Source organism: Leguminivora glycinivorella, chromosome 1 (genome assembly GCF_023078275.1).
Source record: "Leguminivora glycinivorella isolate SPB_JAAS2020 chromosome 1, LegGlyc_1.1, whole genome shotgun sequence".
Lineage (NCBI taxonomy): Eukaryota > Metazoa > Arthropoda > Insecta > Lepidoptera > Tortricidae > Leguminivora > Leguminivora glycinivorella.
In genome coordinates this window covers 24907514-24927775 of record NC_062971.1, presented here as the reverse complement: position 1 = coordinate 24927775, position 20262 = coordinate 24907514, and the positions used below count along the sequence as shown (strand labels likewise).

At 35.5% G+C, this 20262-nt stretch overlaps 1 protein-coding gene and 1 long non-coding RNA gene across 5 annotated transcripts in view; one reads left to right on the top strand and one right to left on the bottom strand.

Moving 5' to 3' along the window:
• LOC125232659 overlaps positions 1 to 20262 on the top strand; it is a 93661-nt gene that overhangs the window by 13440 nt on the left and 59959 nt on the right. The gene's annotated exons all lie outside the window — the stretch shown is intronic.
• The window catches only part of LOC125232634 (dachshund homolog 1), a 189451-nt gene that overhangs the window by 109276 nt on the left and 59913 nt on the right, over positions 1 to 20262 (bottom strand). For 2 of the 4 annotated variants that reach the window (XM_048138390.1, XM_048138399.1), the window contains 2 exons: positions 12112 to 12123; positions 3895 to 4028 (listed from right to left, as the gene is read on the bottom strand). In XM_048138390.1, coding sequence (XP_047994347.1) covers positions 3895 to 4028; positions 12112 to 12123 — 146 coding nt within the window. Of the gene's footprint in view, positions 1 to 3894; positions 4035 to 12111; positions 12124 to 20262 lie in introns of all 4 variants that reach the window. The other 2 variants (XM_048138383.1, XM_048138405.1) reach the window with 2 other exon arrangements.

The following is a 20262-nucleotide window of genomic DNA, read 5'->3' as shown; positions in this document are numbered from 1 at the left end:
GCGATGTAGGATAAGAATAAAGTTACATAGCTATCTATCTACTTAAGTATACTTTATACAATAGTTTTATTTAGTTTTTAGTGCCATAAACCATACTAACGCTTAGGTGCTTCCAGATTAGGTACCCATAGCTCTTTTAATAGTTTTAATATCAAAATACGGTTATAGATAAAAGTTTTTAAAAACCAGTTATACGCGATTAAGTCCCGTTTACAGGGACAGTAAGTCTAATATTAAGTATAATATGAGTAAAAATCGTAAAAGCTTAAATCACTGCTTCAAAATAACTACGGTTGCAAACTTAATTACTTCGTTTATCTTCAGATATTGTATTTATGGTAACTTATGTTATAGTAACTTCATCTATTCGAAACCTTATTTATTTACTTTTGCGCGAGACTTGTTAAAACCATGAAAATAACAAAAACGCACCTATAAAAATAAGACTAAAGTAATATTATTCTATAAAGAATATCGGTCAAATTGGAAAACGAAAAAAGTTAGTACAAAATGGAACCGCGATCAATCTACATCAGTCATAAGTATAATAAGGACATAAATCCGCGCAGTTCCGGCACAGCGGCTGCGCGGGAGCGTGGCTTCTCCACACAAACTACCCTACCCAGACACCGCATTGAAGCATACAAAGAGTGCGGTGACCAGACATATGACAAATTTTATTGGTACATATAATACCACGATTTGTTCAGCGCAATTGTAGCATCTTACACCATTGCATGGTATGGTATACTCGTACATAACAACCCAGGTTCAACGCGAGAACTTTATAGATATTCCTAAATCACTAATGCTGGTTGTGAAAGTTGACACAACTGAATCAAACGATAGCATTCCCATACTAAATAACTACGAGAAATCATATGTAAGGCGACTTAAAATTGGCTTGAATGTTCAATCTGTGTTCCTAAAAGACTCGCTGTGCTCATGCGCACACGGCGCACAGCGACGCGCATCGCTACGGCGTTTAATTATTGTTGCCACTGCGTCGATTATTGCGATTTCCTTATGAGGCGCGCAATTTGTTTGATTGCTCGCAATTCCAACTTATGTTTAAATCATTAAAAATTGTAAACGCGCTCGCCAACAGCAAGAAATTGCTATGATTGCTGACTACACTTGTGTTTATCGGCCGTTTTGCAATGTTAGCGGATCACTCTTGCATTCTCATATCTCACTCTCCTTTTGTTCGTGAATCTGAACTGTATTATATGGAGAACAAGGCCGTATTTAGATCTTTTTGGTATTATACCAAACGACATTGACACACTCAATTAATTGTACGTGTTGCGCGGAAACAAAAACAATAACACATACTCTACTTACGTTTCGCTGAATAAGGTTTTTACCATCTGATAAACGTTTAATAGCTTCCGGTTGAATAGTTGTGTCAGCTCTTGTTTTTTTTCCTTGTTGCTCTTTGTAGATCACTTTTTTTATAAGTAATTGCAACGTGATTTTAACGTTCCTACAGTTAATAATTGAGATAAAGAATGTTTGAATGTTAATCACTTCGGTTTTCGTTTACAATGTTGAATGATGAGATGATGACATACTTAAAACAAATTCCCTATTACACGACTACCTACTTAGATTACTTTTTAACAATTAGAAACAACGCACTAAAGCAATTTAACTCGTTAACATCATACAAACGAAGGCGTGAACAGGCAAGAATAGCAAATTGACTGATCCATCATCCCCCACCCTAACATAAACAGCCAAATCCTTACTTAATTTCAGTCACAGAATTCAATCAGAATGTAAAGCTTTGTACCCCTGCGAGTAATGTTATAATGCCTTACATTATCCCCGGGTATATTGCACCCTTGGGTGGAAAACGTCCTATGTGCCTAGAACTCTCGTACGCACAGGCGACGTTGTTCTCTCACGCGAATGCTATTACACCTAACATCCGACACGGCGACAGAGAAACCTTTAATTATTATCAAAAACATCATTTTCCGCGTGCAAATAATTAGGGTTGCCTAAACCGATAAATGTTTACATTATTTAAAATTAATTAAATACAAGTTAAATATGAACATATAACTACTTTCATTAATGTCAATAAATTGTTACGCATACTGATAATAATTTGCTATTATTCAGCCTTATGTCAATTTACACCATTAGATACGCATTTTGAAAATAGCTAATTGAGTCAATGAGAAGATAACTCGACCAATGAATCTGTCATACGCTTTGAATCGATCTGATCCACCTTCTGAAGACAGACGCCGTCAACCCTTTCATCGCACGTGGCTCCTCGGCCCTTGCACGCATTTCATATTCCTATTCCTACCTTCGTGCGAGGATTATAATATTCTGCCTCCGATGTTTTCCTATCCTATTATTTCACGGGGTGAAAATGGGCCTCCCGCCTCCTAACTCACTCCTGTGACACCCCTAACTTAGATGTGTGATGTACGTATAAGGAATTTTGTAAATGTGTGGGTTGATATCTGTGTGTTTGTTTCATCAACTGTAAACCACTGTCAACGACTCGTCAAAATAATATTGGCTTAACTCTGAATCCCGTAGAGTAGGAATGAGGAAACTTGATACGCGCACGAATTTAATTACAACGGCGTTACCGTTATTAATGGATTAAAAATATATCAGCACATTGTTATTCACAACCTACTTGCCTACTTTAATTATGTGTTCGTTGTACTTAAAAAAAGTATATGGTGCGTGTACTTTTTTTTTATGGTCGGAATCTTGTTATTTGGTGACATGTTTTTTTGAAGAGCAGTTACTAATATGTAAGTATGTAGGTTATAGACGAAGGTAGCAAAATCTAACGATGCAGCTTATCATATTAGATGATGCTTAAAATAAATATAAAATGCGATCAGATTTTTCCAACTACAAATAAACCATATATGTATGTAAAACATTGCGACGATGATATTTTCAAAAAGAACAAAAAATTCAGTGAGTTTACATATCGTAATGGAATCGTAACGGAAACGAGAACTGTGATTCAATATGTCCGTTGAAAAAAACTCAGCGTGCATCAAACATGATATGTACAGTTAAAAGGTAAAACCATCATGCAGAGATACGCGGAATGCGGGCAAAAACAACGCTTTTTCACTTACGAGTGCGAGTGTTTCGAATTGCAAATTTGGGGAAAAAAGCGGACAAACTACACTCAAAGTCGAATGCGGCAGCGTGCGATAAGCAAGTGCCGCTTATGCAAGATCACGAATGTAATTGCTCCCTTGTCTGGCACGACACTTCAAGCCGAGAGGGACACCAGCATCCTCACCCGCGGGAGCGAGCGGGACACAACAGAACTAAATCAACAATGCCGTAAGCGACAAAAATGATTGATTGCTAGCCGTCTTGCGCTGAGCTCTATTTAATCACTTTATTCCCTTTTCTCCGTTTGTTGGGATAATTTTGTATTTGTGTAATTTGTATACGAAATGAGCCTCCCCGCGAGGCTGGGTTCATATCCGGTGCCTTCGGTGGCTTACGGGATCCGATTTTGATGTTATCACGTATTACGGTAACCTTTGTTATGATTTATGTTGCGAAGATTACGATGATAGACGTGAATTAAACATGCTCATTGTTCGGCATAACAACAACTCATTCATAAATTTCATAATATATTATTTCATAATATATTATAGCCAAAAAATATAGTCTATTCATAAGGGTCAAGTTTGCAAGTAATGAGTATGTCCCTATAAGTTGCATTTTGTTAAATTTTGTACATAATCTTGTCTCAATTAAGTTGCGTTGTTTTATTACAAAGTTCTGAGTTCTGACCTCAATCTTAGACCTCCGTTACCTAATAAATAGGTGAAATGTTATATCTACCATAAATATTACAAACAATATTATAAAGAGTATACATACCACTCATGTGTCCATTCTCGTACGGCGAGTAGTCGCCGTTCTCGAGGCGGTGCTTCTTGAATGGGTGCGGCGGGAACTGTGTGGCGGCCAGAGACAAGCCCACGCCCGACGCGCGCTTCGGAGGTCGCCCCGGCCTGGAGCTGCGGACATGGTAGCACGTTACTGCCGAAAGTAACTTTACAAGAAAATATTTACACGGAGATAGAGGTTTTGGGACCAAGGACTACGGACATTGGACATGGTGGGACGTTACTGTCGAAAGTAACTTTACAAGAATGTATTTACACGGAGATAGAGGTTTTGGGACCGACCCGATTTTTGAATGTCGACTATTCGATTTCGTGAATTTCGTTCAATAATAACTCCACTACTAGCGATTAAAATTTTACTAACAGGATCAAAACGGTGTAGTCTTTACCACTGGATTTAACATACCTAGCCGTCCTTTTTCAAAAATAGCATTACGTCGTTTTCCACAGACTTTCTAACGGCGAATTCATGCGTTCGAGATTTAAAAATCGGTCCCCAGGGACTATGGGCATTGGACATAGTGGGTTAGTGGGGCGTTATTGCCGAAAGTAACTTTACATGGAGATTTTGGGGCCAAAGGCTACGGTCATGGTAGCACATTACTGCTGAAGATAGTAACTCAGCAATTCCCGTCAACTTTGTACAAAAATTAAGGGAAAAGTTAAATTTGTTTTTATTAATTCCTATTTTGTTACCAAGATTTTGTTGATTAATTGAGATTTTATTAAGTTTTATTTCGTCATTAAGGTTCTCTAGTATCTATATTTTCTTAATTATAACAATTATACTGTATATATCTTACGAAAGTCGAATTATAATACTAAATGTTGGTAACAAAATAGGATCAATTAAAATTTGCTGACGTGGCATTGTACAAAGTTGACGGGAATTGCTGAACTATAAAAGAACCTTTACATGTATAAATGGAGTTTGGGGCAGTATGATTGTCATTAAAGGTTTATTTCAGCAATTCCCGTCAACTTTGTACAATGCCACGTCAGCAAATTTTAATTGATCCTATTTTGTTACCAACATTTAGTAATATAATTCGACTTTCGTAAGATATATACAGGATAATTGTTATAATTAAGAAAATATAGATACTAGAGAACCTTAATGATGAAATAAAACTTAATAAAATCTCAATTCATCAACAAAATCTTGGTAACAAAATAGGAATTAATAAAAACAAATTTAACTTTTCCCTTAATTTTTGTACAAAGTTGACGGGAATTGCTGATTTACTATATTTAGGCCCACCCATTGATTTGCAGGGCGGCAACGGCCTGGCAGTTGTTTGGCGCTGTTACATTTTACTTCTAACTGACATCGATAGATAAATATAATGTATTATTATAATAAATTTAAAAATGACATTTAATAGGAATTATTATCAATAAACGAATATGAATATGAACACACAGTAGTTACTGGCCGTCGAAGTCATAGTTATACTTATAGAATAGATAAGTAGTTAAGAAGAGCGAAACAGGCCAATTTCAATCTACACATCAGGCCCCGTAGCCGAATGGCATTTCTCCGACGCCAAACGAAAGCGATACGCCGCTGGCTCTGTCGCGCCAATACGCAAGCGCGATAGAGATAGATATCTACTAGCGCTTCGTTTCGTGAGCGTTTCGTGAGCGATTGTGCCATTCGGCTAGCCACCCAGGACAATTTCAGTCTGTGTAATGTCATTCTTACGAGTAATATTTCTTACTCGTTGTGTGAATGTACAACGCGTGCGAGGCGCATGATAATCGAGTAACATGATTCAAAGTAATTCTGATGTCTGTTAACTTTCGAGTTGGCCTGTAACGGTAAAATTTAGATAGTTCATCGAATGCTTGCACTTTGCAGGAAAGTTTGTGGAAATTTGGGCGGCAGCAATGTATCGAGTGGCACCACTCGGCGCAGTAGTAAAGTGAAACTAAAATTTCAAGTAGGGGAAGGTTGCTATCATTGGACCACTTAACTTCGCTGCTCTATAATTCATAGATTTCAAGTCAAAAAATAAAACTAGTTTGAGAAGTTTTAATTATTGACATCTATTTATGAATTACCTTATTCACAATAAAAAAGTATTATAAAGGGCCTGGCCGGACTGCCATGGTAAAATCGCCCCTGGCTAAATATGAAATATTGATATGCAGGATTATTTGTATTGTTACTACATGTACTACTACTGGATATTATGCCTCAAACTGTTTCCGTTTACGAAAAAAATTAAAAAAAAAGAAATTTTGTTTTTTATTTTTTTCTTTAAAACCGCGTATCCGATTGACTTGTTCTTTGGATATTTTATAGATATATTAGGGATACATCAATTAAAAAAAAATTAACTTCCTGACTTTTTGTTAAGTACATTTTTTTTTAATTTATGTTTTAAATATTTTTTTTTACCACATACGAGTTAGCGACACCTACTATATTTTCATATAATAATCGCCATTTTACACTCTATTACATATATTTTTATCAAAAATATTAGTTTGGATCAACAATGTCAAAATAAGTTATTTATATATTACTAGTATTACCCTTTAGTACGTTGCTCCTGGAAAGTGATGTATGAAAATTTTGGCATAATTAATGGAAGATTTTTGTTAAATTGGGATATGTAGATTATAGGCCGAAGTTATTTTTCATCAACCCTCCCCCCTCTGCGTCACCCCTCTACCCCCCCTTAAAGAGCCGAAAATGCGATTTTTCACGATTTCTGACAAAACCGATGAAGATACAGAAAAAGCGTGTAGGAACGAAGTAATCCTTAATGAATTTACTACAAATCTCTCATAAACACTTTAGCGCTAGCACTTATAGTTTTCGCGCAATCCGTCACGAAAGTTGCTCCTTTCTGCAATTATCTTTAATGAATGATAAGTTTTCTCCTTAAATGCTTACGTAATCGTCGGTTTGATAGTACTAAAATATTATAAACTCAGAATGAATTTCAGGGGAAAAAAATCACTACCATGGGCGGGACTTGAACTCACGGCTTCCGGATAGAAACTCGAGGGCTCTACCAACTGAGCCACCAAAAGCTCATCCCTAGTTTCTAGCGAATCTTTCAGCTTTCTACTATATGAATCAATGGTACCCCTAGCGTCATTTATCTATCATATCTATCAATCTAGAGGCCGTGAGTTCAAGTCCCGCCCATGGTAGTGATTTTTTTCCCCTGAAATTCATTCTGAGTTTATAATATTTTAGTACTATCAAACCGACGATTTCGTAAGCATTTAAGGAGAAAACTTATCATTCATTAAAGAAAATTGCAGAAAGGAGCAACTTTCGTGACGGATTGCGCGAAAACTATAAGTGCTAGCGCTAAAGTGTTTATGAGAGATTTGTAGTAAATTCATTAAGGATTACTTCGTTCCTACACGCTTTTTCTGTATCTTCATCGGTTTTGTCAGAAATCGAGAAAAATCGCATTTTCGGCTCTTTAAGGGGGGTAGAGGGGTGACGCAGAGGGGGGAGGGGTGGGGAGGGTTGATGAAAAATAACTTCGGCCTATAATCTACATATCCCAATTTAAAAAAAAAATCTTCCATTAATTATGCCAAAATTTTCATACATCACTTTCCAGGAGCAACGTACTAAAGGGTAATACTAGTAATATATTTATTTTGACATTGTTGATCCAAACTAATATTTTTGATAAAAATATATGTAATAGAGTATAAAATGGCGATTATTGTATGAAAATATAGTAGGTGTCGCTAACTCGTATGTGGTAAAAAAATATTTAAAACATAAATTTAAAAAAAAATGTACTTAACAAAAAGTCAGGAAGTTAATTTTTTTTTAATTGATGTATCTCTAATATATCTATAAAATATCCAAAGAACAAGTCAATCGGATACGCAGTTTTAAAGAAAAAAATAAAAAACAAAATTTCTTTTTTTTAATTTTTTTCGTAAACGGAAACAGTTTGAGGCATAATATCCAGTAGTAGTACATGTAGTAACAATACGAATAATCCTGCATATCAATATTTCATATTTAGCCAGGGGCGATTTTACCATGGCAGTCCGGCCAGGCCCTTTAGTGAAAAATCGTGGAAAAAGTTTTCATAAGCTGTTGCCTTCTTTGGACCAGGGTCGCCTTCATTGGACCACAAAGTCGCCATCGATTTTAGACCAATGGTCCAATGAAGGAAACTTATGGAAATCGACAAAAAATATTTTTTAATGAAATATTTATTACACAAATATTATAATTAAAAAAATATATATTATTTTCATATGTACTAGTTTTTTCGTACATATTGTCTATATGCGCACGGGTGAATAATTCTAAAAAAAATGGCAAGATTGGACCGGTCCGATGATAGAACCCACAGGTAGGACCCATTGATAGCAACTAGGTATCATATCACAAATAAAAATATAAAAAAATAGAGAAAACAAATGCATGGAAACTGTTGTTTCAAATTTGCTCATTAATAAATGTTTACACATTATACTTCAACACATAAATTCAATTGCCAATGTATTTATACTTTCGTGATTTTATTCCTTCGCGTAATTTAACTTCAACAGCGCTCGAAACACACTTGGACGCGTCACTCTTTTCCGGGAAGCGAGGCGCGACTGAGGTTACGGGGTGGCCCAAGGTGGGGCATAAGGTCACCTTGTACCTTACTGGATTCCATCTAGCACGATTAGATTTTGAAATATTTAAGTGGTCCAATCAAAGCGCTGGTCCAATGATCGCAACCATCGGAACCTTCCCCTATGCTGCGTGAGCACTGTGAGCAGTCCTTTTTCTTGATTTTTGGATTCAACTCCAGAAAATTTCTGCAAAGTGCCGACTACCGAAAAAACTTAAGTAATAATTTAATATTTTGTAGAGAAAAAGCTACAATACAGGAGCGTAATTATTTTGTTTATATTTGCTATTCGTTAGTGTGATTTCTATTAATTTCGCCTTATCGATAATTTCCCAATAAAAAAAATATCTTATCTTACTATAGTGACGCTCTTTTTATTTATTATATAGGTGTGGTTCAATTATATGTAATAAATGTTTACAATTTACTGGATTTGAATACATTAATAATTAAAAAAACAGAGTTGTTTTCTTGTTGAATGTTCCCGAACAACAATAAGTAATATCTAGTATTAATTAATTTCAATTAAAATCCACTTGTAAAAGTCTCCCATGCACCTCCCACTTATCTTATAAATCAAGTTTGCGCGTGAGGGTGCTCGTAGATTTATTTTTATTTATTTCACTCCCCTAAGATTTAATAGCAAAGATGTCCGCCGCAGTTTCCACAATTTCACGCTTATTGTTTTCCCATCCGTGATTTATGATCGTAATAGACAACAGTATATTCTTGGACGCAATAAACTTTGTCACCTAAATCTTTGCGGTTAAGCCTATTGGCTTGCTAACGAAATTGTATCATGTAAACAAATCCTTGTAATTCTGATAAACACACAACTAGACGTTTATGCTAGGTATTTTACTCAAGTAAACGTAAAATTAATTGATCTGGTTCGATATTCATTTCGATATCGTCCACAGAGGATGATCTAAGTCAGCTCCAGACCGTATATGTAAATTCAATAGTATATTTTGGACACTTTTAGTAGGTATATTGGCAATTAATTAGTAGCCAGTAATTAATGAAAGTATAGAAATAAAAATATAGGTTAATGAAAGGGAATCAGCTATCATAAAAAGAGAGTAAAAGATGAATTGCACGTAATCCGCACTACATTACAACTAGTACCATCACGTCCGGGTAAGTTTGGCAATTATCGGAGGGGCGATGCTGTTATCATAGTATCGCCTTACGCAGAAACTGACTCTCGCCTATTTATTTTTATGTCAGCAACCGTCATTATGAGACACTCCATTAGCTTGGATTGCGGTGCTCGTTTTCGGTTACGCTTTGGGGTGCGATTGTGGTGTTGTGACGATTTTTCCTACTGCAGTACTTAATTCGATAAAGGGTTGCCAACATACTTTTATTAGACTTTACCAATACTATAAAAACGATAGATTTAGAGATCTAGATTTTCCCCACTGATTTTTTCCTATCTTTGGAAGGGGTTCAGCGGATTTTTTTTCTCTGGTCTTAATAACTTAATTTTTCTAGGTACAGATGTTGAATACATTATGTAGACTATTATTAATACTTACTGTAATTTGATTTATAAATTTATACACATTTTTGACCTCGTCTGGACTGTACATATAAATATAAATAAAGAAATATTACCCTATCTGAATATTTCGTCTCAAACATGTCTTAATTGGTAGTATGGTACCAGACAATATGTTTCTACATTGTTTTGGCTTAAACAGAATGCCACTTTCCTGATCCGCTCTCTGAGAATAGGACAGGTGACGCCCACCCAGTAGCCGATAGTGTGAACACAGCCTAAGTGTGATCTGTATAGTCGGTAAAAAAAAACAAAAGCGCGATGAAATCGAATATTGAAAGTGTCGAGGGACAGAGATAAGGCGACACGCGCCGCTCCCCGCGGCACTTAGCTCGTAATCTGAATACCGCAAGCTCACTGCGATAAACTGCCATTAAGAAGCGTTCGATTTATTACTGAACGATTCCAGGGCGATTTATTGACGATGCGCGTACGCAAGCGTATGTTTTTTAATGATTTTCCATTCTAAACTTGACAATAGGTCTCAAATACCTACTGTCGTAAAATTGCGAGAACGCATGCTACCGTTTACGAAATAAATACCTAGGTTATATGTAGACTTTGTTTAAAACTAGCAAAACAATACCAGAAGAAACGATTCAAGCGATTCTGACAAGCAAAGTTTTGTAAATTACGATTCGTAATCGATTTCCATAAAACAGAAGTAAACTACATTGTGGACTCCCACCGGCCAACCCCACTGAAACTAACACCGTGTATGGCAGATAGTTTTTTGCTTTCTGTTATATTTGCTTGGCAATATTCATCACTCACCGCGTGTCACTGATCAAATAGCACCCCAAAAGAGTCCCCAGATATTTCTGCCAGATATATGTTTGGTATACTTATTATGCCGCGCAGATTTTGTTTGACAAAGACGTTGACATTTCTTAGTTACAAATAAATCGTGACCTTTTACGCCATTAATAAGAAATCTAAAAAAAATATCTTATATAAAATTAAATTCCTCGATACACTCTTTACTTAAAAGGCGCCACGTGAAACGATTGGAACATAAACAAAGTCAACACCGACTAAACTATGAATAGCCACCGTAGTCTTTGTTATTATATTTACTATTCTGAACTCTTAGTGAACGTGTTCACACTCACTCCCAATTACTGACACTAAATCATATCGTCCACGTGGTGTAAACATCCTTCCCTGTCTAAAGCTTTACAGAGTTAAAATATATGTAAAAAAAAACAAAAGCAACGCGCTGACAGTCTATCGTAAGCTAATAGTCATAATCTGTATATATTTTTTCTGGTACGTCCGATTATTTACACGTTACAACCCGTATGGGAATGTTTACATGTTAAATTAAACTCTTTTAAAACCGTTTGTTGATCCAAAAATATCTCCTGTCTACGACACTAGTGTTAGATGGAAATTAGATCTTGTGACAGACGTACAACTTTTATTATCGTTTGGAAATATCTGGTTTTCGTTCGGTTCGGTTACATTGATGTTGCCCTTCGGCTATTGAACATTTCTAGTGCGTTTCTAGCAGAATACTGTGTGTACCTACTGAACGCGAGCTCCTGGCTATACTTCTCTATACTTGCTAATCTATAAATCCCTGAGAGATCATGTTTTAATATACCTACCTATTTATAGTTACATGTCCGCGTCACAAGAATGTTTTGTGATAAAATTAAAAATTTAGAAACAGTTAAGTTTAACCCCGTTCTATAAGAATTTACTTTAGATCCCTTGTCACAGGTTATTTCCTCTTCAAAAGTTCCTTGCCCTGCGGAAGCGTCTGAATACTAGACCAAACAACGGAGCTCTGTCTTAAAAATGGCTCAGGAATCGGTCGACACGGTAAAACAAACGGCCGTTATCTAATCTACGGTAAACTCAAGCGCAGTAGCAGTTTGTCTTGGGTTCAGTACAAACATGATAAATGAAATTCGTTTATAAAAACGCGTCCGTGTATTCTCTAACGAGTTCCGGTGGGAGCGATGGGTTCTTTCCTCGGATAGACATGATACCTATTTACCTTGAGAAGTACCTGAGGAAGAAGAGAGGACGTGTTATTGACTTCATCACAATCACTAATCTTTCATTCTTCTACATATTATGGAAAATTATATGTAATATGCAAAAAAGAAAATTTACAAGATACAGGAATAACTAAGTTTTATAATTAAAGCTGCAAATAGTCAACATTAAAAAGAATGATTTAATAAAATAGCAGAAGAAAGCCTAATTGAAGCCAAAAATTAGTGGGCACATAGGCAGTAACAATAAAAACTGAAAGCAAAGCCGAGTTTAATTGTGTCATAAAAATAAAAATTAAATAAAAAACCCTTGGGGTGGAAAAGTTTAGCGAGTATAACTCTGGGCACAATTATTTCATGTGCAGTTCGGGCAAGATGCTACTGTCCCGGCCTACCTGTCCCTCCGGACGGGGGTTTCATTTTTATCTTTCCCGCAAAAGTTATTTTTAATATCTCCTTACAAATGAACACGGGGAAACTCTTAAACAATACATCCTCATTTATTATTTTCTGCGCCGTTGTGTTCTTTAAATTTGTATCTTGACGGAAATTGTCAATTAGAATATTACAATAGCCCCTCTGGTCTCTATTATAGGTACAAAGATCTCCTAAGCACGTGCTGCGTGCAGAACTAAAGCATAAAGGGCTGTGACTGTGACCAGTATGTTGATAAATTTAGAGTAAGCATGACAAAAATACTGATTGCCAAGTCCTTGTACATATTATATGTATTTATTGTATTGCGATATTTGCGATACCGTCAACCGGGGTGGCTTTAAGGAAAATTTGGGGTTGCTTTGATAGTATTTAAACGGCTTTAAAGTTAATATTATTCATTATTTACTGAAACTGTCCATGTAACTAGTTAGATCAATAAATATTCTTGTAAATTTACCATAGAATATCGCGAATTAACTTACAGTATGATTTTAAAACTAAATTTTCAAAGTCGCCCCTGACTTTTAAAGCCACCCCGGTTGACCGTACTTCTTCGCTTCTATCGGAAACGGATACATAAGTGCCTTTGATGTTGCTTGTGCCAGGATCTATTTGATGTAGACTGTCTGTACCTATGGTACTGTTTTAGTTTTAACTTATATACGAATACAAGAATGTGGCAAGTCACGGCTCCGGCCAGGTAGCTACGTTTCAATTTCTCGAGGCATTTTATTTACAAAACTAATTACGTTTGTCTGATAGGGTATTAAACAGCTCCCGGAGCTCCGCTTGGTTCCATGACAGTTAATAAAGACATTCCGGCCGCATTACTGGACTGTTCCTACTGCAATCTGATAGTTCCATCATGAAATGTTATTATAGCTGTCAGCTCTTTTTTCTTGTAATTAAAGTACCAGACTAACAATGCTTTACTTTTTAAACCAAATACATTTATAATATTCCTCGCTATTCAAATTACAAGGAGCCTAAGCAAAAAAACTTTCGATGCGTATCTTTGTATGATTGCCAGTCCAATATATAACTAACAAATGACACATCATTTCTTTCTCGTCGCTTTATTGGCAGCGGCACGAATATCACAACCGCACGCCACGCGGTCCAAATAATTGAAATGTCCATTGATTTTATTTATGATTCCAGCCTTGCCAACACTATGAATCGCGTTGTTATTTTTTGTGGTAATCTGTTATTCATCGTGAATACAGATTTGATACTACATACTTAACAATAAGGGCCACTTGCGCCAACGAAAATCGAGCCATTTTATATGGAATTTGACAGTTGACAGCCCACTAACCCCGAGCTAAGTGGTAAGTGCAACTGCAAGTAGGCCTTATGTAGGTATTGATAGGCCTAAACGTAAGTTTCCTTAGATAAGATACTATTGATTGTACTTAACTAAAATAATTTGTATATTAAGCATAAACAAAATTTTAACTGATTAAGTGTACATTTTTCTTGAAATCTATTCGTACCACTAGCTTTATCACTTTCAACCTTTCTATAAAGCAAATCGCAGCCATTGAATATAGATATACTATAGATAGAAGAAAACCTTGCATAACACATTATTGTGATATTTGAGTAAATAGTGCTATTGTAAATAAATCAACAACAATGCAGGACTAATCCGTCTAACAATTTAGTTTTGCATGTCAAAAAAATCAGCATATATGGCAAAATTGGCATTGTAACTAATAATAATTCATTAGTACTAGCCAGGATTACACACATAAGATATTATGCAAAACCTCTTGGTACTTAGTTCTCATTAAGCGAAATATCCTGCAATTTCAAATATGTAACAACGAATTAAACGACACTATTAGGGCGGTTAAATCGATATTGCGTTTATAAATCATCAAAACTTTAAACCAAAACGAATTAATAACATTTTTATGGCGTTTAAATCGATTTAAATATTAATTTTGTAAATTTGGCGTTCAATTAATACAAATTTTAACGTGTCGCTTGCCGCGTAAGCATGATTTTTCAACAAAGAAATAGTCCTATAGATTATCGACATCCGAACTGCATTCATAACCTTTCTGTTAATGCTGTAGCAATCCCTTTCTGTTAATGCTGTAGCAACCTAATCAGCCCTCGAGGGACAACCTCTTGTAATTAGCGACTGTTCATTTCTTAATTTCAATATGTAATTAGCGACTGTTCATTTCTTAATTTCAATATTTAATTACAAAGGAAACTCGATAACTGCTCCGAATGGAAAAGAGACGTCATCTACAGAAAGACTCGAAAATCCGTTTTGTTTCCGCACAGTAAGAATTACCCTTTTGATATAGAGGCTTCAGTATTTCTTTGTACTTTATATCAAAGGATGATAACTTTAAAGATTTGATATTTTTTACTAACTGTAGGTACTTACAAAAAATCATTTGTTAAATTTACTTAGTTATATTCTTACAATCTTCACAGAGTAGTATCAAGTTTTGAAAAATTAGTAACTTCTTTAGCAAATTCAATACGCCTTTCATATTTCTCGTTTTAGCAGACGAGACATCAATGTAACTTAATCGTGTTCGCTGAAGAGCCATCCTCGCTTCCCTTTTGTCCTTCCCTATTGTCAGACAGTAATAGCTCCCGACATATTATCATTTTATTTCATTTCTTCCAAGCCTCTATGAAATTCCCTTTTTAACTATTATGTTCGTCGAATTTCATTTAAGACTAGATTTTAAATTATGCAAAACCTTCGCCAGATTTCAGTAATATGCTTCTCGTATAGATACCTACTGATCAATACACCTACATTATTCTGTTGGATTATGCCCCGCGCTTTGCGTCTGACGTGTTTTGTTTGCGTTTGTAAAATCCTAAATGAATCGTTAATGATTTTCTCTTTGTGACAATTTATTTTTACACTCGTCGATGGTCAGTATGGAATGCGTGCGTTTGGCATGTTTTGTTCGGAGTCGGTGGGCGTCGGCCGATCGCCATTCACGCCTGTATTGGACAATTGTTCGCCGCTGCCGTTGCACAAATTATACAATTTCTGAACGGGTGACCGGTCGCTACTGTGACACGCCCTATTGGCACCCAAATTAATTCATACATATAAAACACAGTTAAATTACAAATATCTACATCGCTTACATGGAATTTATAAATGATTCTAAAATACATTGTCATTCTCTATCTCTAGACTTTACTCTGTCCGGAATCCAAACTGTTAAAACAAAATACATGCTTATTAATTAAAGTTATATAGAGCTTGTTAAGCAGGTGGGCTGCAGCATTACGGGACGGGAAGGCCGCGGTTTACAATGCGCCATTGAGCAGACAGTGGGTTATTATTATTACTAATAAATAATTAACTTTTTTCTCCGGCGCCTACAACATTGTTGTGAAATGTATCAAAACAAATTACAAATTAAGGTCCATGTCGGATGCGACTCGTTTTTACTTTTGAGCCCTTAATAGTTTTCTTTTATATTGACACGGTTCATCAAGGATGAACTAACTTTTGCTACCGTAAGAGTAGCAACCGTTTGTAGTATTTTTTTTTAACTAAAAGCTTTGGGATCTACCTATAATAAAGGACCAAAAAAGTTAACGAGATATCTGCATCGTCAACATTGTATCTTCACAAATTAATTTCTTTTAATCCTCATATCTAATTTTGTTAAGTCATATCTCATAGGTGATTCGTATGCCATCGGTAGCTTTTAACTACACGCAGACATCGGGGTCGGGACAAAAACTTAAGCGCCTTTTTCATTACCGTCCATTACAAGGACACTTGAAAGATAGATGCAACATTTTAAAACGGTCCTAATATTTATAGAAACGCGTGCTATGGCTTTGGTGTTTGTCAGTTTACTTACGAAACTAACATTTTAGGTTATCACACATAAATTTTTACGATCGATAGTGTCGTGTTTAATTTCAGCGTAAGCTCAATGAAAAATTTTATGAATGAAAACAAACAAGCGAAAGATTCGAAACAGAATAGTCCCGGACGTGTGATCGTTCAGTGTCGAACGAAAATAAACGTTATGATTAGTGAAACAGGTTATTAGAAAAACATCGGTGTCGACAGCCGGCCGAAAACATACGGATAACCATGATATTACCTCATTTTTATACATCTTTACTATTTTAGTTACGAAGTGTGTCTATTTTACTTGGTGGCAATAAATAACCAATTATTGTAGTGCTAGTGAAGGATGCAAAATGATGTACATTCCGCGAAAATATCAGTTGAATAAACTACTCAGAATTTCAGTAGGAAGAAAATGTATTCATAAATCAATTTTGTAATGCGAAGAATCGAGATACATATTTAAAGATTCTTTTGTTTGATCAGACTCAAACATCTGGATGTTGAACAGAAGTTCATAATAAAATACGTTGAAAAAATATGTTAAGTCCTTTTGTATCGACCGCTTACACATCTACAACCAGACAATCTTGATACTTTACATTAATTTAATACGTTTTCGTATTCAGGAATTAAATGAGCGTAAAACATATGGTTATTTGTTTATCATTTATCTACTGCCAATCAATTGGTAATGGCAATTAATGATGAGCAGAAAATATGGAAATAGCGCTGTGACCGTGAAGGCACTAGGCTAATTGCATTTATTAATATTCAGCATAGAGAAATTACAATTAGCAGACATGAATAATGTGTGCGTCCGCGCCGGGCTAAATGCCAGACGTCTCTTACTTTATACCGGTTTTGCTCATACACCGCGACAATCGCGCTTTTTTCTGTCGCGCGGTTTCATCGTGTGTAGAATTTATAGATAAGGTAAAATACCCCATAATGGACGGTGATGCCATTATGGACAAAAAAACACAAATCCTTAAAAATAAGTATCTAAAATACGTTTCTAAAAACTGACGGCTATGTACCATAAACTAGAGTTGTAGAGCTGTTTCATTTTAAAGTTTCAATTAATTCGGTTATTTCTGAAGGATTTGGAGACAAGATAAAATTCACCAGTTTACTGAAAAAAATATCAAGACGAATTCTTAGTAATGTTGCTAAGAGAGATGAGTTCATGTATAAAATAATAAAAAAATAACGCACGGTGTAATCTTGAATGCGTTTTACTTACTGCATTAAGCATGAGATAAGGTAATAAAACATACTAGTTTGTTGCTCCAAAGATATAAAGAAATGATGTTATTTTGCAAGTGTCCATTACTGGACCCGAAAAACTGCCTACCTCCTATGATGGACAAGGAACAATTTACAAAACCAAAATTTACAAGAAACAATCCTATGTTAAAATAACCCAAACTAATTGTATTTATGGTGTATAAAATTGACTCATTGCGTATCAGTTGGCTTTAAAAGTAAAAATTTAAACTTATTTCACTGTCCATAATGGGGGATCCATTACTGGAGAACTGCCGTCCATAATTGGAGAAAAAACACCTAGTTTTAATTTGTTAACTATGAAGAAACCAATAGGAGTATCTATTCTGCAATACGCTTGCAATGTAGAAGAAGGATAGGACATTCAAGATTTAACACGCTTGGCGGTAGAATTTTTACATTTATCAGTGAAATATCAAAAACTGGCGAATTTTTTTCTTAAACTGTCCATGATTGGGTTCGTCACCTTAGGTGCAGATTAACATGCTCGCGTTCCAATTGTCCTCTAATTCCAACCTACTAGGTACTCGTAATATGTAGGTATCTAGGTTTTCTTCAAAGTTGACTCTGTATTGTCGATTGTGCTTTACGATATTTGTGTATAAAAACAACACAATCTAGAGACGAGTTCCAAATTTCAAAACTATCAAGATCAATAAGTTGAACTGTTGCAACCGAAACGTACGTACCTACTTCAGACTAACTCGTTGAGATTTGTTTTGATAATACATCATAAAACTATTAAATATTAGAACGCTGAGTGAGACTAGCCGCGCTACTGTGTTTGACTCTGTGGTGTAAGTTAAAGAAAAGTAGCGGAAAATCACCCGTAGCGGAGTAAAAACGTATAAGTACTTACATACTTATATGATCATGAAAAACTTGATAACTAAATGTATACAAAAAAAAAACGAGGCGTTATCGCTCATTTGAAGGTTTTTTACATGTAATTTTACAGTTAAGAGATGTTTTTCCTAAATAAAGTGCAATAATGCGCCATTCAAATTTAAATTCATCATTGACAAAGTTTTAGAACCAGATTTTTTTTTAGTTTAAATATTTTATTAGTAACTTATCGAATGTCTATTTGGGCAGAATTCGTTTTATTATGTATATAGCTTTTTCTCGAGAGTTGAGTTCAGCTTGGCGTTCGTACCTTGAGCTTTTAAGCAAGACTGGTCGTGTTGTAATCAATTTGTTATTTCAGCGTTTAGGTTATGTTTGAACCTTGTTTTGTTTTGTCATGGCATGTGGGAATCATTCTATTGTGTTCTACATCCGGGTTATAATTTACTCACTTATAAACTATACCGATTTTTTTTCAAAAAAGAATTTCACTATTTTTCCATTGCAGGCAAGAACATACCGACATACCTATTTAAATTTTATAGCAAGATCACATTTACAATTTTATTTATAGAGTACTTCCATTGTAATATATTTTTAAGTCAAAAGTTAATAAGAGTTACATTATGGCTGACATGGATGCCTAAGTATAAATTAATATCAATTTACATAGAGAATCAAAATGGTTAAGCATTTGGTTAAACTGAAACAGTTGATTAATCGTTTCAGCCATTTTTACGAGCCTTAATATTAATTAGATCATCAATTCATCACCTATCACAATATTCAGTTCCGGAGGAACCACTTAACGTTAAAAATGACATTAATAACCTGTTAATGACCCACTTCCCTATTTCATAATTAGGTATTCCACTATCTGATCCGAAATGTTCAAATTAGAATCTAACCGCGGCCATCTTTAATAGCCAGGGCTGTCACTTTTAGAAACAAGTTAATAGACCTAATCAATTTCCTCGACCTCTGTATGAATAAGAAAAAAAAACGTATTAAGCACACCGATCACGCGAAGAGAGCCGTCAAAACGAACCTCTCACTAGCAGTTAACAGCTTTAATAAAAAGAATTGAAATGATTCGTCTTTTACGGAATTTAAGGGTAGGTATTCAGATTTATAGCTGACCACCAAGGAACGTTGCATGCATTGTGCAATTATCCAATGCTTATTGTTTTGCAATTTGTTCAAAAGATTTTACGATAAAATGCTAAACTACAGTGTTTTCCTTAGTACCTAAGACAGGCCATAAGGGCCGTTCACTTTCTGACGTTGGTTTAATCGAACAGGACTGAACCACTTTGGTCTACTAAGGTAGCGACGGCTCGTGCTGCGGTCTGCGGTGCCGGCTCGACCACGTGTCATTTGCGTGCGTTATGTGACCAGGGTACGTAGCCAAATGCATAAACGCTCACGATAATATCTGTTTCGTAGCTATGTATCTCTATAGCTCATGCGTATTGGCGCGACAGAGCCAGACTGCATTTCTGTCGGCGTCTGACGTCAACGATTGCCATTCGGCTACGCCGGCTGGTACATTTGTCGACAAAAAATATACTCCCATGAATAGAAATTTGTAAATTTATGCAAACATGCTAACTTGCTAAGTACTGCTGACTGTAGGTACTTCGAGATTATAGGTTATTAGTTAAATATTCACATTTTTATACTTAATAATTATTTGATGCAGTGTTTGTTCGTA